Source organism: Cataglyphis hispanica, chromosome 15 (genome assembly GCF_021464435.1).
Source record: "Cataglyphis hispanica isolate Lineage 1 chromosome 15, ULB_Chis1_1.0, whole genome shotgun sequence".
Lineage (NCBI taxonomy): Eukaryota > Metazoa > Arthropoda > Insecta > Hymenoptera > Formicidae > Cataglyphis > Cataglyphis hispanica.
The window spans coordinates 6,375,818-6,402,860 of record NC_065968.1 but is presented as its reverse complement, the minus strand read 5'-3'; the positions used below and the strand labels follow the sequence as shown (position 1 = coordinate 6,402,860).

General features: G+C 37.5%; 1 protein-coding gene across 1 annotated transcript in view; it reads left to right on the top strand.

Annotated features, from left to right (window-relative positions):
• Nucleotides 1-686: 686 nt before the first annotated feature.
• The window catches only part of LOC126855039 (nuclear receptor subfamily 4 group A member 2), a 58,962-nt gene continuing 32,605 nt past the window's right edge, over nt 687-27,043 (top strand). The window contains exon 1 of the mRNA XM_050602350.1: nt 687-1,209. Coding sequence (XP_050458307.1) covers nt 1,107-1,209 — 103 coding nt within the window. The 5' untranslated portion in view covers nt 687-1,106. The remainder of the gene's footprint in view (nt 1,210-27,043) is intronic.

Genomic DNA, 27,043 nt, shown 5'->3' with positions numbered 1-27,043 from the left:
TCAAATAATAATCATACAACATTCATACATATAATTATGTCGTGTTCACGAAAACCATCTATCTGCAAACATCAAAAGAATACGCGGATGCAGAACAAACGAGAATCCCGAACTAATTTCAGATCCAGTCTCTTTCTCTCCCCTTTTCTCTCTCTTTCTCTGTTTTTCTCCCCCTTATTCGTTTTCCTTTTCTCTTCAAATCGAAAGATATCGGATTCGCGTGTCGTCGTTGCCTCGAGGTTTGCGTGGGGTTGAAACAGCGAGTGCCGGAGGGTGTGGGGGGCGGAAAAGGAAAGCAGTGGCGTTGAGGGAGTTGCGAGGAGGGGGTGGCAGGGAGGAAGAGGAGAGAAGGGGTACGGTGTCGGGCGGGCGGTGGGTGGTGTGTTGACGTCACCGTAACGGCATCATCGGCCGCGTGGGCCAATGGATGCGCCGCTCACACTCGAGTCTCTGGTCCATCGATCCGCCGCCGGTTGCTGCTGTGTGCGCGTCCCGGGTATGACGTGCGAGATGACGTCATCGTTAGCGCCGTTCGCCTCCCGTCGCCGCGCCTCGCCTTCCGTTCTTCGCTCCTCTCCGCTCCCCGATCGCAGCCACCGTTGCCGTCGCTACACACGGTACGGTTTTAATATAGCGGAGGAACGCGCGCGTTCCGGACTCAGTTACGCGGCGGCCGGCCACCCGTGCAAGTGTACCGCTCTCCAGGGTAACTGAAGGTTTCACTCTCACGAAGGCTCTTTCACCTGTCTCTTATTCGATTCTTCCGTCTCGACGTTGGCACGGCTGCGATCGACGCTGAGCATACTGTCAATTCATTTCGCGCGTTAAGATCGTATCAAATTGCACGCTCGAGGGTGGTTTCTACCTCCCGCGACAGCGAGACACCTGTGCGATCTCGTCGCGTCTCCGCGTGTTGATCGTCGCGGTCGGTGCTCCGGAGTGACGATCTGTCAATCGGTTATCAGTGCTGAATGATAATCGCAATTATTACCGGCTTTTTTCGCATAAAACCAAACAGCAGCATTCGAGGATCAGTTTCAACAGGAAGAACAAGCATGTCATCTGGCACGACAACGCGATAAGGTGAAGAAGTATCTGGATTCTGCATGCGAGTGCCCAGAGCGGAAGTGTTCGGGCTCCTCGGTGGGGTGCTGACCTCCGACAACATCATCAGGAAGGACTTTTCTTGCCCTACGACGACGCACGCAGGTCGGTGACATACATCACGTGTGCTGGTCTCACATTTGTTCATTCTGTTATTGCGCGGGAGGAGACTGTCGCTCTGCTCTTGTGTGTTTTGTGTGTGTGTGTGTGTGTGTGCCAAGGATCGCGGAGCGGGCACGTTCTCTCCACCGATTTGACGGCAGGGGGTCCTCTTCTCTTTTCACCTAATTTTATCTGCTCCAATTTCCCTTTCTTCCTCCATTCTTCTTTCTTCCTGTTTCTCTCCTTTTTCTTATATACATTTTTTTTTTTAATTATCAATGATGAAACAATCGAGAAAGCACGCATTTAATCAATTCGCATAAGAATTTTCAACTGTGTTTCATCGCAAGTCTGACCATTTATCGCTGTTTCTACTTCGTTCTTTTTCCTTCCCTCCTGCCGTCCACCCGGCAGACGGCGCGGCGCGCATGCTTCATTAAAGGGATGTACCGATATTGAATGCCAGTTTTTTGCATTTTCTCGAGCGCGAGACGATTTGTAACAATCGGTCGGCGTGTAAACTGTGTGAAACATTCCGATCTCATTTTTGCGCGATCTCATCGATCATTGGATCAAATAGACTTTTCAAATCATTCATATATATTCGGTGCCAAATATCAGATCTACCATTGTCTAAGATCTAAATAAGTCCAGATCTTCAATGTCCACGCCGATCGGAGCGAACAATTCGCAGTTCAGTGCATTACTCACTCGAATCTCTTCGCTCGAGGATCTCGTTGCAATCTCTCGAGAGATTCGCGCGGATCTATAGATCGCGTGAGCATCTCTTAATCTTCGAACCTTTCTACGAAGCGCGCGAACGCATCTTCGATCGCAATCCACGCCGTGCGAATCGCGCGGGATGCCACGCCAATCGCGATCGGTGGTCACCCGATGAGCAGCCGTCGCGATTGAACGAAGCGCGATGCTTACCACCGTCGAGGACAGCACGGGCAACACGGAAGCGACCGCCGCCGCCGTCGGCGTCGCGGCGCATCATCATCATCATCATCATCATCATCATCAACATCAACAGCATCGCGGCGCCATCACTGTCGCCCGGCATCTGAGTGTCGAGCAACAAGAGCGATCGACGGCGGTGCCGATCCATCTGACCACGCCGTACCACCAGGTCACCATCGCCGCGGACACCAACAACAATCACGATCATCATCGGAATCTCGAGCACCACGCGGCGCAACGCCACGATCATTGGAACAAGTGTAAGTCAGATAAACGGGGCGCAAGATCGCGAGCGGATTATATCCATAAGCTGCTCACTGCTAATGGTGGTTATGGTGATGGTGACGGTGATGATGGTGATGATGACGGTGATGGTTGGCTGCGCTAAGGGTACTAAATCGCGATCATCGAGAATTGCAATTTTTATTAAAAATTTTTATTGATTTTATTAATATATATGTAGCTAACTTTAGCGTTTCCTCCTACATTGATATTCTATGCTCTATATTACTGATTCTCTTTGAATACCGATTTTATATTTTATAGTCTGACTCGATTGATAGTTTAATTGACGAATAATTAACGGAAAAGATTGGAAATAATTAATGAAGGATTTTAAATGAAATAAATCGCTCGCACACATAATAGCGCACGTATTATGAAACTACAAGGCTTATTAAAGTTGTGAATCATATTTCATTTACAATTCATCTTCATACGTCGATATGTATAAATACTTAAATACTCTAATGTTCATTTTATTTTATTCTCATAAAAAAATAGATTTACTTTTAAAATTATAAAAATTGCTCAGGAGTAATCGGGTGAAAAAATTTAACCATCTTTTTTAATACGTGCAAACAAATTAATATGCAATTAAATGTGATACGATTTAAGTATTTTATCACATATACATATACAAATATAATACTAAATTATTAAAATATTTACGGAGCATTGCTCGGTATTGAAGTCGCACAGTCTTATATTTTATTTAATTTTTGATTGCAAAAGCAAACATTCATCGAAATAAATTCTGATTCGTAATGATTTGTTGCGTGCGTTTTAGTTTGATCTTATGAAAAATGATTATCGTGCATCATTTATTTTAGACAGTTTTTTTACGGCCGTTTTTTTTTTTATTAATATTCACCTTTGATTTTATTTTCATAATATTTTTAAAATATTTCTCGGGACGATGACACATCACATAAGCTCGTTCATTCATTTCGCTCGAGATTCAAATAAAATATTCAGGTATCAATTTTTATCAGGAGTATTATTATTCAACATTTATTTAAAAATGACAAGGAATATCTTGCTGTTGCTAAATTTTATTGCCAATAATTATGATTTGTTCTTTCTGTGCCACTTGCGGGCAGAATCGAGCAACGGCAGATAAATAATTGAACGCTATTATAGGATTTGGGTTATCACCGTCTCGCGGTCATCCAATATTTCCAAACGTTCGTCACCATTTATGCCCGATATCTGCTTACGTCACGGCCGTTACGTAGATAACGAGAATATCGTTATTATTATTTCGCCTAGACAATCGCGGTGATCCACTTTGCCGCGATTATTTTCCTTCTGCTAATTAAATCACATTTCACCTGAATACTTCGATCGGTGGTCGCGTGAAAATTATGACGTCAAACTATGATTCTCTTTCTGCTTTCATTTCTTTTTCTCTCTTTTTCCTCTCGCTCTTTTTTTTGTCACGACATTAAGTTTTTCAATGTCTGAAAATCTCATCTTTAACTTTTAAAATCTATGTCTTCTAGAAATTTTTGAAATATTGATAAAATAAATTGTTTTTTTTTTTTTTTTTTAAACATTCTAAGAAATATTAATTTACAAATCTAAGTAGCAAAAAATTTAAAATAATAAATTTTAATCATTTCAGCTAAGATTTGAGATAATTAATTTGAATCATTTTAATACATCTAAAATTTCTTATACTAAAAAATCTGTTAAAGTACATTTTTGATAAAAAATTATTTATGCAAATTTAAAAAAATTAAAATTTTTTTCAAATTTTCAAAACTTATCATTTCTATGTTACATACATCTAATCCAAACATGTTCACTTAAAAGTCACCTAGAGGACTCTCCACTCGTTATTTTTTCACTTTTATTACAGCTATAATTATTATCTCTAATCGATAAATATATAAATAAATTGATATCGCGCGAGTTATATAACCAACACTTTTATATACAAAAGAAATGAGCTTTATTATAAGTTTACGTAGAATTGAAAAGATTTATTTTATTCGCGAAAGAGAGAGAGAGAGAGAGAGAGAGAGAGCGCATTCGTGTGGAAAGATCTTAATGATTCCGGTGATTGATAGATCCATACTTTCTGTTCCCACAGAACTTTTTACAGCTGTAATCGGCACGTTGTGATAAATATAGCGATCTGGCAGTCGGCCGAGTGCAAGTCGTTTCTTTTCCGCGTACATACTTGGCCTGCACGAGATCGCAAGGAAAGAAGAGTGTATATACGAATACTCTACAAATATAACCACTTGCACCGAGAGCGGACGCGGCGGAGGCGGCCGGTCACCGGTTTCGCTACATTGCTGTGCTCGAACTACGACAGAGCCGGCGATTGTAACCTGCTCGCATGAGGGAGGGTAACGGCCGTGACAATGATAAATCAGCCGCTTATGACTTTGTCCGTATTAAATGCCGTTGTGCCGTTATAATCCGAATGGATGTTGCCGCGATACGCGATCGATGTATCGAGATCGTCAAAGAGAAAAAAATGTCTCAGCTTGGAGATGAAAGCAGACCGGAATCGATTGTCCATGAAAATCCATTGATATTACGGATTTGGAATTTAAATCGGAAAGATTCGGGCTCGTTAAAAAAAATATCGGTTTTCTTCGATTATATAGAGTAGCAAAAGCTGTCATTTCTCGGAACGCAAGGATTATCTAAAATTTCTTATAATACCGCAGAGATATTATAGTTGCGAAGTTAATGCATTTCTTCTATCTTATAGCGCTTATGCTGGTTTTGTAGAAGATACTCGATATTGGGAGTTTGCATGTAAAATGCCGGATTATAAAACTAATTTTATATTATCATAACAGATTTTCCACTCTTGTGTAGCCTTTTATTTTAGATTTTTCGCATTCAAATTAATCTGGAAGACATACGGATATCCTCTAACAAATAGTTAAATGTGTCCAGACTCAGACGTCAGCAAATATTTTTATCGCCATATCTGGGCTCGATCGATCTTGATTACTAATACGTTTAATGCCACATTGATCCTAATTAACTTTCCAAGAGCCAAGCAAAGGCTGTGTATCCATTCTTACCATAAATAGGCAAAATATTTTTATGGATATATATTCCCACATTACTTTGTTTATTAATTGATTGCTCTGGTTAATGTATTTTTATGTCTCTTAAATTCATTAAGATTTATACTAACGAAAATATAATTTTTACTATTAAAATGCATTTGCAGAGAATGAGATACATTATCTGTTATCGTTATTTCTATAGAATCTGTTTTATATGATGAAATTGTGGAATCATTTTCAAGAAAAAATTACATATTGAATATTATTTTTTTTTTTTGCAATAACATTATAATATCATTATAATATTCGTTTTTTATTTCCCCTGAAAAGAATTATGATTTTGTCATATAAGAGGTTTTATAAAAACAACTACGTTTCACGGTGAATGATCTCGCTTCAAAGTAAACGGTGTTTGTGTGCGATAAAAGAGAATTTTATTTTGTTCATCATTTAAAACGGATCGTTTTCGTGGAAATATTCGTATACATGATTCTTCTTTCGTTTCGGCTGTGCAATAATTGTAGAAAGCGAAAGTCATCTCATCTTCCCTATTACTTTCGCCTATCACTAAAAAATTATGGCATAAAAATTTCTCATGTCCCGTACGCATATAAATCGAACTTTCTCAAGTACATGGCCAGATTTAATCGGCTTGTCGGTGAGAGATTTATCCGGCTGAGATCGAAGGCTTTGATCGCGATCAAAGGGAGCGCCGCGCGCGTGTCCGGCAATTAGTTGTTCTCTCGGGGTTGTGTCGACATTCAGGGTTGGGGGAGGAGGGGGTTGGGGTGAGAGGAGGGGAGGCAGGACAGGCAGAGGGATGGGAGAGCCGGGTTTGTACGCGACAAATCCCGCGTCCCTTGACTCGCCAAGGCCAGAGCTCCATAAACAGAGCCGTAGTAGTGTGCCGTATGTATACACATTATACACGTTACGCGTTTGTGTTTGTGTGTATTATGTACGCGTGTGCCGTAACGACAAGATAACGACATAGCGCGCGCGCGCGCGTTTTCTTGCGGCCGTAACGCGCGCATCCGTTATAACGTAGAGCTCGTTCACGCAGCCACTGAACAGCACACAAGGGGTAGTTTAAAGTGATATCGGGAAAATATATTCTCTCCCGTGTGTAAAAATTCTTACATTATATTCTCTATCGTGCTGCCAATCGGCGCGCGCATCGTCCTATTTCTTTTCCACGCTTGTGCCTCTATTTTCGCGCCGAGCAACATTCCGCCGCACGCGAATTGCACGTCGAACGATTTTCCGACCGGATTCATTCGACATTAATTAATATGCATATACACTATCTCGAAAGTTTTCCATAAACTGCAAATATTATTTATGAATATATTGCTACTCACTATTATTATGTGTACTTGATCTATTACATTTTTTTTTATTTTTGTTTTTAACTTTGTTCTTTTATCCTATTTTGTTGATCGATCTTTTATAATTTTCGATATTTTCAAAATAATGATATATAAATACCAAGTAGAATGATAAAAGTTTCTACTGTTTCCAAACTATAATAAAAAATTATTAGTACATGAGCAAAAATTATTTATCAATTTATGCAATTATGCAATTTTTATGTCTTTTAGAGCAAGTTATTTTATCTAATTTCTATGAGATTATATAGTTATACAAAGGAATTTTATCGCTGGGGGTTATTTGCTATTTTTAACATTTAAGGGAGTTCGATCATACATAATACAATTGATTGGCAGCTGTGCTGACAAAAACCTGTATTGGCGTGTAAAAACAGTGTCCACGTGAAGAACCTTTCTTTATTACTTGCACGCAAAAATTATATATCATACCTAGAATTATTTATTTATTTACTCTATTTTTTTATTTTTACCTCTTACCTCAGTGAAACATATTATTATTAAAAATGATATTATTTAATGTATAGGATCTCATTTATTCGTCTTATTTTTCAATGATATAAATCATGCCTTTATTTTATGCATAAATACCATAATTTCTTAAAAAAAAAAAAAACCGCTTGCGCATGTACCATCTGGCGCAATCAAAGCGAAGGGTTAAAAAAAGGTCCTTGATGAACCAATGGAGAGTTTAAGCAGCGCTTCCTAGAGGCCAATTGCATTGTTTTGCTGGGCGAACTAAATATATACGCGCAAGGCGGGCGATCCGCGGCTGCTTGGCCGGGCTATAAAAGAGACCGAAGCGGCTGACGCATCACGTGCCGCTCTTTTCACGTTTCCGATATGCTATAGCGTCAAACCACGCGCGCGATATAAAGCGACGTGGTCTCGGTCTCGTGTCCCGATCGCATCGCGTAAGAGATTCGCCGTTGGTCCATCCGCCGCTGAATCATGCGTCTACTATGCATCGCGAAACTGGCACTGATAAGGCTAGTCCCCCCGCGATTCATTCGATTTGTTCACCAATCGATTGGTCTATCGCAGACGATAGTCGGCGAATTGTAAATCATGCTCATGCCGGAATTCACACCGTGCTTTTTTGCGAGATAAAACGTTTCCTTGTATAACTGATTGTGAGAGAAATGACGGAAAGATAATAACGGATAACACACATACGCGTGCATATGGCAGACTGCCAATTTTTAGTAGAAATCAGCATAGAAATATATTGTCATTTCAAAGCTTTTATTTTATCTAGAATTTTAATGTGATAGGCAATATTGTGTAAAATGAAATTATTATCTGAATACTAAAATCAGTCAGTTTTTAATTTGCGATAAAAAAATTATTAATTATCTCATTTTATATTTTATATTAGAAAGGTGAAAAATTTAGAAACGATTATATTTTGATTTTCATATTCGTAAGTATTTTATATATGATTGTATATAATATAAAATATCGCAAAGTATTTTACTATTTAGATAATAATTATATACTCACACATATAATGTATAAGATATTTATTAAATTATTAACATTTTAATTTTAGATTTGATTAAAGATGTCCATAAAATAAATATTTTTACTGCTACACTTTTCAAAATATACATACCAATGTTAATTGACTTTAATAATTATACCTGACTTTAATATCTAATATCAATAACGTATCAAATTGCGATTTAATTTAATTTATTAATATATATAATATCACATATATACACAGTCTTTCTCTCTCTTTCTTTTCAGCATAAATATTATATCTTGTTAGTTAAAAAAGTATAAATCGATACAATTATAAATTCTTTCCATTTTGGTCAACAAATATTAAATTTCATAATTAAATATGAATAATCTAACGCTTTGATTTGCCGTGCCAAATATTCATGAAACTGCTTGATTAAACACGAAAAGCAAGCGTAGAAATTATAATTACAGTAAACATACAAGTACGCGAGAGAAATTATTCAAAACATAATGACAGGAGACGTGATATTCAATTATGGTGTTCACGATCGATTTATCCACTATCTATACGAACCTTTTTTTAGAAAGGAGACATCCCGACCGAAAAAAGAACTTGAGGGTGGACAGAAAAGAAGCGTGCAAAAATCAGACACAAGTGAGTTGGCGTGATTTATATTTCATAAATGCTACACCGCGAAACTTCGTCAAATATTTAATGCATTGTTATCGCGATATGATGAGCCCCACGTCGAATATGATGCGCACATGTTGCACGAAGGGGCGCGATTTCGGTATCGTGACTTTCGTGAAGAAATCTAACCGCGAGGAAGTACATACAAAGTAATCGATTACCGATTCTATCATCATGTCATGTTAACGCCGCACGATATAATCGCAGCCTGTACGTGAAGCAAAAAAAAAAATATATATATATATATATATATATAAAAATCTTAATACATATAGTACTTAAATTCTAATATAATTTATAGTTGGGGCGATTTAATTTACATATTTTAATTCATTATTGATCTTTTGCATTATTTTTATTTTAGAATTTACGTTAATTTCAGTCGTACTTTGATTTTTATGCAAAACATGAACAGGCAAGTCACAGAGATAAGATCTCGCGGCGTAGAACTGATCCATTCTGTGCGGAAAACTGTGCCGTTTTGCTCGAAACTCGAGTAGAATTTGTAGCGAAGTCTATTTCAGGTGAAGCAAGCACGTGCGTCATACAGCTCGCGGTGTTACACATTTTTGCCGCGTGCTATATGCCCAAATTACCATAAGCTTCTTATGTATGCGACTGTTGGAGATGACGTTACGTGTATTATCATGATTAACGTACGTTCTCTTTTTAAATAAATCCCGGTAATCGTATCCAATTGTTGTATCATGATTTGAAATGTCACATATGTACAATTATGGTTAACGATTAGTACAATAATACTTTGGTTATCATGTATTATATATGTACGAGATCTCGAACTGTATAATGTATTGTTCGTGATATAATATTATGATACCGTATCCTAAATCTATCATTTGTATCACATTATTTTTAAATTCCATATACGAGTTGCAGAAATTTTTTATCGATTTGAAAATTGGATTGTGTAAGAATAACTAATTTCTCAATTATAGTTGTCCCTTTTTAAAATATAATAGGAGTAACATAGTATACATATACATGGAATGTCTCTTCAATATCGCTGCTCTCATTTATGAACTGTGTCAAATTCATCAATTTCGAATATATCATCTTAACAAGAATTTGAATCCTTTTTTATAGTTTTTTAATTTCTGAAAGTCAGATATTTTGAATTTGGAAAATTAAGATTTTGTTAATATATTTAATGAATATTATAATTGCATGTAAAGAATGTGTGTTTGTAAAGAAAGAACAAAATTTTTAATGATATATAATTGAGTTTATAATTAATTGCATCCTTAGTTGGCTTATAATAATGTTTTCTGTTTTTATTTTCAATTTTTTTATACGTAAAAAAATACTGATATATCATAAATATTGATATATCAATGTTTTTGTTTATTAAGTCTGCTTTAAATTAAAATCAAACAAATCAAACAATGGTTAAAAAAAAAAGCAAATTGACATGATAGTTAATTCTGAAAACTGTTTTCGAAACTTGCACAGAAAAAAAAAGGAAATAATGATAACCTGTCAATATTTTAACTATTATATAATCTCTCCGCGTCACACACGTAGTACGTACCTCGTCTTGTCTATGTCAAAATCCACAAATAATAGTCAACAAGCGATATCGATGAACGCGGCAAACAAGTTTCGAAATTGATGCCCGACGCAAATCTCCATCGATCGTTCCGGTAAAAGGGAACTCGCGCCTCGTGTCAGTTCCGTGAAAATATCTGCCGCGCAAACTCGGCGTCGTGTTGGTGGCGTCGGCGGTGGTGGTATCAACGCTGACGTCACAATGCCGCCCCCGTCCGTCATCGACCGTATGGCGAGATGACGACGTCACGCGTACCGCCAAGGACGACGCTATTTCGGGCGTCATGCACCGCCGTCGTTGACGCCGTCGACGTCGTTACCGTTGCGCTGGAGGTGGCGGCGGCGGCGAGCGTCGCGGCCTCAATGACGGCCTCGAACCTTCCTCCTCCACGTGGCTTCTGTCAGTTTGCTCTCGGCGTCACCTGCCTTCGCATACGGTTCCGCGTTTCCGGTATATTCTGGTTCTCCCGCCGTCTGGTATAACCGATACCACTTTGCTCTTTCGCAACGCGAGATGCTTCGTTCGAACGTGGCGAGGTGAACTCGGCGTAACGTCCGGACTGATTATCCAAAGACTTCTTCCGGTAAGAAAGTTTGCCATTATTTTTTAGCGTTTAAAACAAATTTGCTGATTAGTCGATTTTCCTTTTTGGCGGATTTTATTGAAGAATTGTAAATGTCTTTCGTGTTTATTAATTTAGACAAATGTAAAGTTCCTTTGATTGAAATATGAAGAAAGTATCCTCTTTCTAGCATCGTTTTTTCTATAGATTCTTTAATTTTAAAGCTCAATCTTTCCTTAAGCTTTATTATTATATTTTTTACAATTTTTAAATTAGTCGAATATAATATAGGAATGATAAATAAGACAAATATAATAAAAAGAAAAAGAAAAAGAATGCAACTTTTTTATTAATGTTTATCGAGAGATTTATATTTATGTAACATCGTTTTTTAATAATATTGACGAAAATCAGAGAGTTGTTGATCGATTAACCGATATGCTTCAATAAATTCTGCTGACAGGTAATTGTCGCGATCCAATATGCCTTGTTGTTTTTGACTCGACAATACGATATATCGTATCGATCGCACAGAAGTCGATTCCCGGTGGACGGTGGAACGCAAAGTTATTAGATAGGGAGATGTAAAATTTTTTTGTATTTTTTGTGCATGCAAAAGTCGGGTTTCTTACAGTCGCAGAATTCGGTGATATTTACCGCGCGATCGATTAACGCTATATACTAAAATGAATAAGACAACCGTTACATAATTAAAGAAATACACGCATGCATATGTATACACGTAAACTTTTTATGGGAACTTATATATTGCAAAATGTAACGTAATTTTATTATTAAACAATTCTGATTTTTATAAATATTATGATTTTTATTGAAAATAATACGCGCGTATAATAAGCGTGAAATTCACATTTTAAATAGCTTCATTGAAGGAATTTAAAAATTCATAGAGATGTTAAAAGTCAATGTATAAAATTAAGATTTACTTCGAGTATAAAATAACAAAAATGATTTTCTCTTTCTCTTTGTTTTATGTAATAAGTATTTACATTATTTCTGCTCCATCAATTATTCACTTTTTTTACGCTTTTTATATATTCCAATTATTATAGAATTATTTATTAATACAATATTTAAATTATTAGATTTCATAATTGTTCGCCTTAAGTATCATATATTTGATATTTAAAGTGGATCTTGCAAACGGGCGCTTATTCGATAATTAATTATACGAATATAACAATTAATTAAGTAATACAATAATTAATTAAATAATGTAATAATAGCTAATTTATATCGAAAATGTAATAACGTAAATGCACGCTGCGGAGCACGCGCATTATTCATCCGGACACATAAACATTTTTGCATTTCGGTGCTAGTGATGATTTCGCGATGACTTTCTCACGCAACCGCTTCCGGGAAACGGCGTCATGCCGTCATCGCGACGCAAGGTGTTGAAGGAAGCAGCATCGTCGAGATTGCGTCGAGACACGAGTCTGCTCGCGTAATAGTCGGCGTCTAAATTTAAACATAGAGCAAATATACAAAGCGAGAGCGCGCGTGACGCCTCGACGCCGTAGCGACGACGTCGGGCAGCCGCGCGTGCCAAGACGCCGATGACGACGATGCCTATGTGCCTTGGACATCGCCAGTCTCGAACATCGCAATCGCGAATACCGGGACGGCGATTGACTTGGTGAATGACCGCGCCGGAAAAAATTGAAGGGATAAAGGAATTTCTTCTTATTGAAGCTAGAATTTGATTCAATTTTGCACTGCTTTCTTATTGCGACTCAATACTCTCATGAATAAAAATTAAACTCTATTGCAATACTTATACGCGAGAAAGAATGTATCTAATTACATTTTTTTTTTACAATTTAATAACTTTTTGATTTCATGTTATAACATATTGAAAAAAAAAAAGAAAAAAAGGATAGTAGTGGAGTTCGTTACGTTTGAAAAATTAATTTAGTTGAAGAGATGAATCTAGCTTTTCTGCGAATGTTTCAGAGGGACAGAGATTTAATCTCGTGAAAAGTGAAATTGTCTCAACGTGCTGACTAATACGCACGCGTCTTGCATATTTCTGACGGAAATATTTAGTCTCTCACGCTCGAGAATATGTATTACTGTCATAACGTGTCGCATATAGCGGACGGTACGCTACGTCAGACTTCTCAACTACGAACGCGGGTTAAGAGTGTACGCAATGAAATTATACAATACAGTTGCGCGCGGGGAAATAAAAGTGCTGGCGAGAAATTTGTAGAGACGAGTGTCGGTAGAAAAAGTGGGACAACCATTGCCAAGTAAAGAAAAATAAAAAGAGGAAGAAAACTTATTGTGTATGTTGGGGATAGGAAAATAGCTTGTGTAAATTTGATGAAGCAGAAATCTTTGTAAAAATTTGCATTACAGAACCTTTATATAGTATCAGAGAGTACACACATACAATTATATAGATTAAAATAAAAATATGATTATATATATCGTATAGCCGAAATTATTTCAATATAATTTGATAGAATTATTATATTAATATTGAATTGCAATGATTATATTTCTTCTTTAATATCTCCCATTAAAGTGAATGTCTTTGTTTATTTTAGCGCCGATTATATCATACATTAATTAGTTGCTATTGATATATAAATTATTAAAAATTTATTATTCCAAATATCGCGAACGAATTGTCAAATCAAACAAATTTGTCAAGTTAAACACTCGATCAGCTAATTGTATTGAATTCGGGCACACGATAGACATGCGACATGAGAACCACTACCAAAATATTGATCTTTCAACGTTTGCAATCTGCCGCTAATACTAACTGCAGAGAGAGAGAGAGAGAGAGAGAGAGAGAGAGAGAGAGAGGAAACCGGCAAATAATTGTTTCGCCAACGTCGAGTTAAATGTCTCGATACACAGATGTCAACAAATTCGCCCACGTGCTCGAACGTACCTTTCTGTGCGCTCGGCCATAGTAATCCCGATATAAAAAAAGCGTATTTATTGCATCATTCATATACGATTGCATTCACACACATTTTACCACGCCGCAATGTGAATTGATTCACATAAAATCAATTTTTTTATTTGCGTTTTATTTTATATTAACACGTACATATGTATTATATATGCTTTTTAACGCGTTGAAATATAACGACATATAATAATAATCCTTAACAATGGGGCTCTCTTGAAAGAAGAATGACGCGAGAATTTTCTCACGTTGACTTTCGAAGAGTATTTAATGTCCGCGTCTGTACATGTGCGTTTAAACAAACGTGCAACGTGTGCAATTTCTCTACAAATTCAACAGCTGCGCAACCTCGACGCTCTGTCGCGCTATAAACGTAATACCTTTCGCAATACGGAATGTAATTTCGCATGATGTCACTGTGCAGTAATGCGCGATAAAGCCGCGAGGGATGTCCATGCACCGCGCGCTGCATCTGTCGATGGCCGGCGCACGTGCTTCCGCACGAGCTTTTTTGCGTGCCGGCCGATGACGACATAGAAATGCTGCATCGGTAAACAATTAGCATTTAATAGAAAAAAAGCCGGATCAGTCCCATCAACTCGTCGATCTATTCGAACGGCAACATTTAGCAAGGAAAGAAAAATGTTTCCGTTCGTATATTTACATTACGCGTATAATGACATATCGATGATGGAAGATACATAAACAACATAAGATACAATGTGAGTGAGAAAGAATACCGACGAGAGACGAGCAAATATTTTCTACAATTAGAAAAATCCTACTTTCTTAATTTTTTATATAGGCACGCGAGTCGAGAGTCGCGTCTCCGCTGAATTTGCAGTGATTCTCAATGATTTCTATCGTAGAGGACGATAGAGGCGATTCCGGGATCGCTAAAGTTTGTGCATCTCAGTTTGCGTGCCACCGCGGAGGAAATGAAGAGTCCGTTTTAAACTCGACGTTAGAGTCGAAAGCTATTTTCAAGCTTGCGTGGAAACGAGAGAGAATAATATCGGGATACGCGAGAATGGTCGACGCGGTGGCACTGACGAAGCGTGCCGTATTGATTCAACGCGGTATAATCCGGTTGGCTTTAACGAACGCGCAAATCAAATATTTCCGTACGGCGCACAGGAGGCTGCGATTTAGACGATGGAAAGGATCATCGGGTCGCGATGCGCCGCAATATGCCTCCTCTCTCGCGCTATCGATCGAGCGACATCGCCAATAATTCCGCCATGACGTACCATCATCATCTGCACGACCTACTTCGCGAGCTTTCACTTTTACCTGCGAATATTTATACCTTTGCTCCACCCCCGCGATTCTCCAATCTTCTAATTCATGTCCGTATTCTATCTCTTTTTGTAATCGCGAGAAAGTCTTGTTGTTTTATAAAAAGATATTTTTCTTTCCTTTCATTTTTTTGAGGAATTTAAATTTTTGTAGTATGTCTTATTAATGTCTATCGGTGTCAATGTTGTTGTTTTTTTTTTTTAAATACCTTACACACACACACATATTTGTTTTATTCTAAATATTATATTTTAGATGAAAAAATATATATGAAAATGCCGATAAAAGGTAATAATTTTATTTATTAAAAGATAAATATATTCCCACTGTACATATAGCCATCCAGATTAAAATTATAGCGTTTACATAATTCAGAGAGAAGGTTCTTTTATTTATATAGACTTTTAGTGATGATGTACTTGCGATTGCCGTCCTTCATCGACAAGCTCACCAATAAAAATGCCGATAAATTATGATGATATTCATAATGATCGCTCATTAATGATTACGCGATGTCCCGAGAAAGAATGCAGTCGGGTTGATTATGGTTAAAATTGAGAATCACGCCGAGAAGATTTTTCGTCTTGCTGATGATTTACTGATTTCTTTATGATAGAATCTCGTTCAGTAAAGTGGTACATCGTCGATAAGAAACAATTCTTACAAGCGCAATTTGAAATATTTACGTAATTTGTCTATATAAATAGTATAAATATAAATTGCATAAAGCAATTAAAACACACAAGTCGACTTTCGTGTTAAATTATCTACAATCTTTTTAGAATCCTTTTTCTTCTCCCGTTTTTCAATATTGTCTTTGCCAATAATTAAGGTGAATGATAAATCAATGGCGTCGACGCGTCGCGGCGATACATTGGAATTTATTAGAATTGATACCTGCCGATTATTCTTTCCCTCTCTCTTTTTCTTTCTCTCTCCCCCACTCACTCCTTCTCTTTCTGATCGACAGTGCTTGAAAGATAACTGTGTTCCTCCACGAGGTCGACGACGGCTTTTTTATATTGATATTAAACGGTATGTCATCTATGCTTCGCGGGCTCGTAAATCAGTTTAATGCGTTCCGTGAGAACAGCAAAAGAAGGATTTCAATTATAAGCTGATGTGGACAAATGCGGAGCGATGCGTGACGCAAATATTGCGACACGTGTGCCGCATCCTACATACTATCTCGAATCGTTAATTTGATGGACGCACGTGGATTTCTGAATGTTGAATTAAATAGAATGCGTTTTGTGAGAGATTCAATGCGAGAACAAATATTTCACATGATTATATATATATATATATATATATATATATATATATATATATATTTTCATTCTAATAACATAAGTGCTATTGAATCTAGAATGCAAATTATACGAATTATGAGCTTAAAATTATATTCTTAGAATTATATTAATTTCCAAATTAAAAAAATTTGCATTAGCTTGATACCATTTATCATATTGCATCAAATAGCTATAACAAATACCTCCTATCTCGAATCGCTAATTTGATGGATGTATGTGGATTTTTGAATGTGCTATTATTTTTTATCTATGAGCAATATACATATACAATACATCCTCCTCTCTGATTAATTCTCTGATTATTTGGAATCTTACTAAAAAAAAACGAAATTTTATCGCAATTTTTAAAAACTTTACATATCTCTGTAATTAATCATGTAATCATACTGACGCACAATATTTAGATGGCAATGCAAAATCCTAAAAATCACACGACATATTGATAATTGATAACCGAGTCAGATTTTTCGTGCATACCAAGGACAGTGGGACAACAAATCGTACAAGCAGTGGCAGGATTGAAATAATTCAGTTCCGCGCAAAGTAACTTTGGTCACGACCGTTATTATCCTTGGCAGTGATATGTAATACGATGCGAGTATTTCTTTTCGAGAGAAATAAGAGACCAGAAAACGTGGAGTTTGATAGAATTTCGAGATAACTTTTAACGCGCAAAGTTTTTTTTTGTTCACTTAACAGTTTGTTACTTTACATCAATTCTCCATTATACTCCAGAATACATATATCTTAGGGTCAGATAATAATAGGCATATAAAAAAATTATCTCTCTTTTCTCATATCGAAAAACATGTAGGCAATAAATATATACAATGTGAGAACGCTGTGAAATCGATAGCAGAGATAAGGATGACCCGATTGTGTCATGATGGTAAAAGATGACCCGCAAGATAAATTAAATTCCCGTAAAATGGAAAGAAATGAAGTACGACGTAATAGAAAGATTGCGTAAATTCACCCTCGTACGCATCCATACACCCTTAACTCCTCTTTAATGACTTTATTCAGGTTGCACAAAACCTAAGTAAGGCGAAAAGAAAAAAAAAAAAACCTCAGCTAGCGTGGGCCGAGGGGGAATGAAGCGACCGTGAACATTTCTTGTCATAAGCGGCAAAAAACAGCTCACTCAGGCAGCTCTCCGTGCATAATGTGAGCGCCAATAATAATTCTGTTAACGTTACGTCAACACGTGAGAAAGGGGGACGGAATGAGGAAACTGTGATAAGAGGAGACTCTCTCCGCCCACGTATAACGGTTCCATTCATCGTCTGCACAAAATGCAATACTTGAAGAAATTTGTTAATTAAATCTATTACCTTTTCTACGCTCCCTGCACTATAGCGCGTTGGTGCAGCTTGGTTTATCTGAATTGCAGATGTGTGTGGCCACGCGTGTAAGAATTTTAAAGTAACGTCACGCGAAATATGATTTTATGTGGATGACGTTTGTAAAAGAAAGCGTTATGCAAAGTTGAAAACTATTTAATTTATTATCTGATAAGCGCGAATATGTTGTATTTTAGATTAAATTTTGATCATAATAACTCTAGGTAAAATTTTACTTATCATGTAAACGGTGCACGTATACAACAGGAAAGCGGAAGTATTTCGTTATACGCTTGCGGAACGTTTCAGAAGGCGATGCTAATTAGATGACCTTAGTTGGCGGACTTGGAATCGCATAGGGCGCGACCAGTTGACCGTGAACCCATCGCGTGAGACACAATGAAATATAAAGAATAAGATATAAGCGACAAGGAATCCCGCGACACTGTATCAATACACAAATCTCACACTGCATCTAGTAACAAATATTTGTTTGTACATATTTATTCTTTTTTTGTTAATCTAATTTATTTGTTTCATTTTTTTTTTTATTTTATTTGATTTATTTTGTGAGATATTATCTCTGTCGTGCGTATTATTTTTATATTTTTATTTATATTATTATTTATATTTCATTACATTCTATTTTTTTATATTTCCCATTTTTTACGATGAATTTTGTATCGTCCACTTTTGGATTCATAACATTTCGATATATAGGGCATATCAGGCTGACTCGTTACGTCAAATCGCGCGCGCAATAAAAGTACGGGCGGAAAGGCGTGGGCCGTGATGAGTTTGCTGCCGGTGGAAACGAAGTCGTCACGGGCAAGAGTGAGCCGATCGGCTCTCGAGAATACACCTCTACGTCCTCTCTCTTCCGCCGCCCCTGCGGGCGACCCTGCAATTCGCCGATCGATGAACGGAACTGCAGCACAACGGTGACGTCATAAACGACGTCGCAGTATGACGTCATTATTAACCGCGGCAGAAGGAGGCCGCCAAAGGGGGTGGATAAAGGAAAGACGGGCGGGGGGGGTGTCGAAGCAGCTGTGCAAAGCGTCGGATCTGCCGTGGGGGAAGTGGTGGGTATCGGGTGGTTTTACTGCTTTCTCTGTGTGTTGACGGTCTACACTAGGGATGCGTGTTAGTGTGTGTGCGCATTTATAACGGGGGCGAGTAAGGCCGCCATTTAAAGCGGATAGAGCGCCGCGATATCGAGCGACTTTTAACAGGTGGACGCGCAGCTGATTCGCGGCGGGGTCTCCGTGAACGTTGCCGATGTTAGAATGAAAATTAAAATTTTGTCCTCGTGTCATTATTTATTTATACATTGAAAAGACGATGGTCCGATAACAGTATTTTTGTGATATATTTTGTAATTGCATTTATCTCTCACGTTTATCTCTCACGGTTATCACACAAATAAAATTTTATTTGGAGAGATGATATTATATCACAGAGTGATGTTAAAACTTTCATAGGTGCACATTGCTTTGTATTTTAGGAAAATATCTTGAAAAATATCTATCAAAAATGTATCTGTTTTAGGTGCTCTTGATGCTGGAAGTCTACGATGTATTTCCAGATATCTGAAAAATTTCTGGTTAGTGATCTTTTCTGATCTCATTCTTGAGCAAGTTTTGAAAAGCGTGTTTTGAAATATGTTTAAAGATTGCAGAGCAAAGTGCAACAATATATTATCACCGCTTTAAGATCGGCGTGGCGTTTAATGTTACAATTTCCGGAATAATTACACTCTCTAAATGCAGCTAATATTCGCGCACGAATCACTCATTTGCTCGTTATAAATGCTTATTCTCGCTTGCGCTTTTTGTCGCGTGTTACGCGATCCGCTGGATAGATAAGAAAAATGTTTCTTAAAAGCTTTACTTCATTATAAAGTTCTAATTAGTTTAATTCATATGCATCGCAATTATTCTGAATCCATTGGAGATCAGATGAATTTATACGACATTGACTATTAACGATATTAAATATCCACATTAAATTCACTGGAGGGTAAAGTCAGCCGCTAGTTAAGTGAAATCTTTCGTATGATTTCTTAATGCTGCCCCAGACACTTTTAATTAGCATCATTTTTCAAGTTTAACGTTGGCTTAGCGTAACCGCAAGTCGTGTTTCCAGACCGGTCTAAGATGATAGAGTTCTTTTATGATAATTAAAACTTATTCGCTGCCGTTCTGTTTTCTCTTTTCGAGTCGATGTACAGTAGAGGATTTAAACTCGTAATGTGCAAAATATTTTATGTCTGTTTAGATCGCATATAAATCCGACTCTGTTGTCGTGCGCGTATGTCTGACTACTTGATTCGCGCGAGTGATTGCGATTAAATCGATTTCATTAAATACCTGGCTCTTGTTCCACTTTAAGACACATTTTTCCTCATTCCAACTCATTAATGGATCTCTCCATTCGAGACTTAAATTTTCATCACTGCTATCTAAATCGGTCAGACCAAAATATAATCAAACGCTATTATATCGGCGCGAGGATCGTTTTGACTTTTAATTTTATTAACATCGTGTATATATCTCGAAATGAGAACGACCGATGTCTCTGTATGACCTGAAAGCTGGCGAAAAGAAAAATGTAAAAGGAATTGTTTACATACAGGAGATTTATTTTTGTCAATTGATTCCGATAAAATATATATAATATGTAATATATGTGAAGATATTTATTTACACAAGTTCTCCATTCATTGTTTTCATTATGAAGATATTTATATAATCATGCACTATACTGCGGATGAAATAACAAGGACACGATCGGGGAAGAGAGAATGATGAGGAATGTGCCGGAGAATTCGACACGAATGACAGTAAAATTGGCCGTTAGCCAGGGCGATCGCTACTATTTGAGTATTCCTCGAGTCGATCAGCACTGTCATCCTTCTCGACTTGGCTGCAAATGTTCATGGCGACGTGTGTCTACACGATTCAACAGATTTTCAATTCAGATAGTAAGAATTATTTTGAGTAACGGAGTTACACAAAATAAATAGTACGATTGCCAATATACCTTGTAAATAGCCATTAAATGATTTCTACTTGATTCAGACATATTTCACATGATCCACGTGCGCCGTAAAATTGTCATTCTCGTCTCTGATATTTTTGTCATCTATCGAAAACTATTCTGGCGTGTCGTATATCATAGTATTACCGTGCGCGCATATAGTTTGAAAAACATTCTCGTATATCTTGATATAAATGTCGCACGTACTCATCGTATAATCAAACGACACGATGTTCTCCAAAAATTGGAGAACGCACTCAATTAAAATTACAAATGATTTAATCGAATTTAGTTATTTTTTCTATTTACCATAAATAAATAATTCCTTATCAAACATGCATTTTACTATATCTTAATAAAATATATTTTATCATAAATACACACACACACATACAACTTTACTTAAATTATTGCAAATTTTAATTTCCATATTTCTCGATAAAAAAAGGCCTTTCTAAATTTATTCGGAAGGAAAATTCTAATTACACGCGAGTATCGCTAACATTCACAAATCTTCGTCGTACTTCGAAAAGGGTTAATAAATATTTCGGGTCTACGTGGTGCGGCGGATCGCGGAGGCGTCCATCATTCGTTCTCGTCTTCGTGCCTCGTGCTGGAAATCCGCTCCGTTGCGACGCGAACGGCGGTGCGAGGGAGAGGCACGACTCGGCTTTACGAGCTTGACGGCCTTGGAGGCCCCGTGGCCCCAACAACGGGGTCCCGATACGTCGTCCTGCGCGCGCGAGACTCGGTCACACATAGTCATTCGGTATGCGGGACCTCGATCTGAGGCGGCTAAATCACTCGTCGCCGACACGCTACGCTTCTCGTCTCTACGAACAAACGTGTACGATCTCTCGACTGGGTTCTTCCGATCGCGAAGATTAAAGCATTTTGTCGACCACGGGCAATGCATTCATGTTTCTCCTGAAAAAGCCAGCTGACTGGCTGTCAGCTAGCTGTCTATTCCCTGGAAAAACATGGAAAACCTGGAATTCTCAGGGAATCTTTTTCTACCTGGAAAAATCAGGAAATTCTCATAGAATTTTATTGAAATTGAAAGAATTAAAAAAAAAATTTCTATTTGATAATTTTGTTCTTATACTGTCAGCAGTCGGCAATTAATTATGCATTATTGCATTAGTAGAAATGAATATCTAATATCTAGATATTAAAAAATAAAGCAATATATAAATTTCTTAAGTGATTAGCTGGATATTTTTTATTTTATCCAACACGCTCTCATTTACAATCACGTGCGATGTAACTACGCATCTGCAATCGTAATAATATATATATATATATAAAACATTTATAATTTTTAGTTGTTTTATATATATTTAATTTTTAGTATGTTTTATATATATATATAAAACATTTATAATTTTTAGCACATCCGTTTATATATGTATTATGAAATAAGCCGAACATCTGTTTTGACTTTGACGTCGACATCTGTTTGGCTTTGTTGCCGCTGTATCGCGGCATTTTATGAGGTGTTTATTTACGAGGTGTTGTCATTCGCGAATGAGACAGGACCATGTTTAGAGTGCGAATAAACATCTCGGAACTCGACGCGGTTGGAAAAATCGGCCACGTCTCGCCTGATCGATCGAAGACATTTCGCTTTCCAACCAGGTATCTCTCCTCCTATCCGACAGATCCTCGTTTTCGGGGTCACGAAACTTGCCTGCAGCTCCGTTTCCGACCGCGATATGGGTGTCGTGTATTTGGTCGCCTCGGCGCATACCAAAGCAAAGAGAGATTCTATCAGCCGCGGGTCACGCATGCACGCATGTACGCACTCTGTCTCTTCCTTTTTACCATTCGCCTCTTTTTCCCCTATCTCTTTCGCACTTGCGAATTGACTGTATCAATCTAAACTCCTTCTCTTTTATCCTCGACTTATCTTACTTTCTCCGTCATGCCTTTTTCTTCTTCTTTATCATATGTCGTTTATCTCGTTAACGTTTTTCTGTCTCTCTCTCTCTCTCTCTTTTAGATCCTTTTCTCGCAATTTTCCGCTTTTAATATTTCCACATTCTGTTCTTCAAGTCTTTTTGAAGCCAGAACTCCTTCTTTCTTTATTGATTCTCCAAATGTAGATGAAATCGAAATAAAGTAAATCTTAGTAAATAATTATTTTTGCAAGAAAAATTTAATTTTTCTTTTCATCTTTATTCCATTATTCTTAAATTTTACTTTATCTTATTTTTTTATCATAAATGTTTTTGTATAAATGCTCTTTTTAATCCGTATTTTCTTTTTCTCAAAACAAACTAAAAATTCTATTTTCGATCTTGATTTATTTGTCTGGAAAAATTTGGCTTTCCACATTTTTTCTTCTGTTCCTTTTATTGTGTTTTCTATCCTTTTCCTTTTCCAAACTTTCTATCTTTTTCTTCTTCCCTGATTTTCTTTGTTGGTTGCTGGGTCGAGTGTCTTAGCTGACCGGGAAGCAGCGTCTTGTAGAGAAATTTCAAGGAGAAATCGAAATCGATCGAGCAACATCGACCCCGAAAGCGGTTCTTTGCCGGTTTCGCGTTTCCAGCCCTGTGGCGTTCTCTTCCTTCCTCGTCACTTAACCGTGATGATCTATGAGCCATCGTGACCCGCGCGGCTTCTCTCGACAGCCATCAGCGCGAGTTGTTCAGCATCCGGATTTCTGCTCGTTGTTCGGATCTCTCGCTCTACCTTGTTGATCAGGTTTATTAATCATATCAAAGTTGTCTAGCTGTCCGCGCAAATAGGTAGTTTAGCTTTTATATGCGAATATATAAACTCAGATTTGATTTTTATGTATCTGAAATATGAAGGTGACACATTTATCGAGAGAGAAATAATTGATTGATTATATGCCCGTTTATAATAATAAATATAACATTGCGTATACAAGATGTAACATCGTGCATATGTAATATTTCGCTAGGAACAGCTAATTCCACGTCTAGTCTAATCTTTACACTTTCACCGCTCGTCGCTAGCTGTAAGAAGGGATATGGAATAAAAATCGCGGTCCATCGAGGCGCGATATTGAAGAGCATCTCTTAAGAATCGCGGAGGGCCCGTTCGCGTAATCTTAGCACACATGGCGAGTGTCAGCTCTTTGGTTGCGCTGCGCCGTTCACCTGGAGACTGTTGCGAGCCGATTCTCTGACAGGCATCTCGACAGGCCCTCGTACATACGTCTCAATTTACGCGGATCTCGCGCCGCTAATTAATGGCGAGCTCATGGAGCGCGGCGGGTTTGCGCAAGTTTGCGCGCAACCTTCCTCTCGACAGATGCTCCGCAAGGAAAGAGCCGCGGTATAATCTTTGACAGCTGCGCTCCGTAATTCGCGTTGATTCGCGCCGATGCTCAGGCCGATAAATGACGGTCCATAAATCGCGCGCGCATTAGCGCCGCTCTCATAATCGACTCTGTCTCGTGTGTGTATTTGGAGAAATCTAAATCAGCCCCGACGTCTTGCTCATCGCGCGGATCATCGCTCGTTCCGCGAGCAAATGAGCTCGTTGAGAGCCGAACCTGCCAGCTGTTCCCTTGACTCGCGCGCGTCTGATTCCTCCCCTGGTGCTTGATTAATGCAATCAATAATTCACGCCGATTCATGTGTGAGTATCCTGACGCAAAGGACCTGTAACGCGCAACCGAGACGACTGTGTAACTTGATATCGCTTTCTCTGCTTTGTGCCGTTTAATTAGCCGGAGGAACTGCGTCCTAGCATCGTCAACGAATGCGGATATTTCTCTAAAAAAGCTTTATTTGTCAATCATAAATTTTCTCCAATGATTAGTTGTCAGAAGATTGTTGCTTGATTGCATAATACCGTTCCTCCGAGTTAACAATCGTAAAAAAGTTTTTAATCTTTTAGAGAGTGAAAGTTTCTCTCAAATAGTTTTATTTTTTAGTTTTAATTCGATAACTTATATTGAATGTAATACTTTTTTGAATATATCGAATTTTAAAGTCACTGATGTATTAAATGTATCTCTTGATTAAAGTCAGACTAAAACGTGGAGGAAGATTATGGATGTGAAGAAAATCGATACGAAACGGAAGCGTAAAGTACCGTAAAACTGAATGTCGGGCGTTCTTATAATACAAAATTTAAAATGTTTGATATTGAAAAAAGCATAGTGGAATAATTATATTTAAAATTACTTTCTTCTATTTCATTTTTAAATCTTTTTATATTTAATGGCATTTATTATCTAAAATCTAAACAAATTACCGAGCTCGTTAGCCTCATTCGATCGAATAAGCGCATTCTTCATAAATTCTCCCACGCCTTTCACTGATCTTTTCATCCTTTTGATCGTCCCTGTGATTCCGAGAAGTTCACCAAGATCCTTATCTTCCCGTATCGTTAACTTCATCTTGTCGAGCTTCGTCGCTTTGATCAAACTTTTATCGATATGACCGATGCAAGGACGATGGTTGCGAGCGATTAACGAATATTTGTATCACTCGCTCTGCCACTCCGTGTCCTTCACCTTCACCCATTTCGTTACGTTTCACGTAACTATTCTATCCTGCGACGACCCACTGCCAACTACACCATCGATTTTCGTCGTCGTTACCGCGTAACCCAGCGCAAGGACGCCCAACGTTAGCGATTCTATGACTTCACCGTTTGGTCAGCGGCTATTTAAAGAGGAGCGTTTATTCGTCTATAATACCAATTAACGTAAAAATTCTTTTCTGCCATATACAAATAATATTTGATAGGATAATTGCATTACAAGTGCATTACAAGTTGCACTTGCATTACAAGTCGATTGAAAATGTATAAATAATGAAAAACTTAGAAATATATATATATATTTTTTTTTTTATTTCATCCATTGGAATGGAAAATAAAACAAAGATAAGAAGTATAATCAAAAATATTAGAAAGAGATTGGGAAAAATTGAAAATATAAATCTCCTATATATATTATTTAATGAGAAGAAAAATATTTGAATATATTATACTTGCATATATAAATTATATACAATAATACGTCAAAATCATATATGTATAGAAAGACGAATATATTCGTGAAATTGGCAAAAACACACATGTGTGATGTAAGCATATGTATAATTTATATGGTACATTCATAACTAGTACTCAATGTATTAATGTCTGACACGCGCTATATAACTTATGGACAAATAAATATTTTTAATAAACAATCTGTCCGCGCTTGTGTAAAATGAAACGAGTTTTTGTTTTTTCTTATCTATCGCGTGACTTGTCCCCGTCGAGGATTCAGTTGCGTATTTCTGACAATTTCCGCGAGACGACGACGACGACGACGACGTATGGTAGTGCAAGGACAACCAGAAACACGGAAACGTGCACTCGCATTTGGAAAGATCCGGGCCTGACAAATTCGCGCGTCGTGCATATATATTTATAGATGTTCGACACTTATAAATATTAATCGATTGTGCGTCCGTCACACGCATAATAGCGTCGCGCGTTTCGAAACAACAACAATTAGCATTTCCAGAATCCTCAAATTAATTTGTTTGTTGTGACGTGATTAATTAATATATTTAAAAAATTCGCGAACCTTCAGGATTGGCGGATTCATATGTTTATGCAATCTCTAAAAGAAAGCTGTTTTTTTTGGGAGACGCGACGCGTTTCACGCAAAATGCATAATACATGAGAAATGAAAAAAAAAAAATGCACATTTTTATACAAGACGTATATCTCGTTTCTACTCAAGTTATCGTTCGATTTTTTTAAGCGTACACGATAACTTGCTTTGGACGCTTTTCGAGAATACTTTCGCAGGGATTATTTCCTCTAACGTTCGCGAGTACACGCTCTCGTTTATTCGCCTGTAGTTGCAGAACCGTTGCTCCGCAATGCAACAACTGTCCACGATCGTGCCTCTCGTCTCCTTCGTTTAAATGCACACGTAGCAATTACA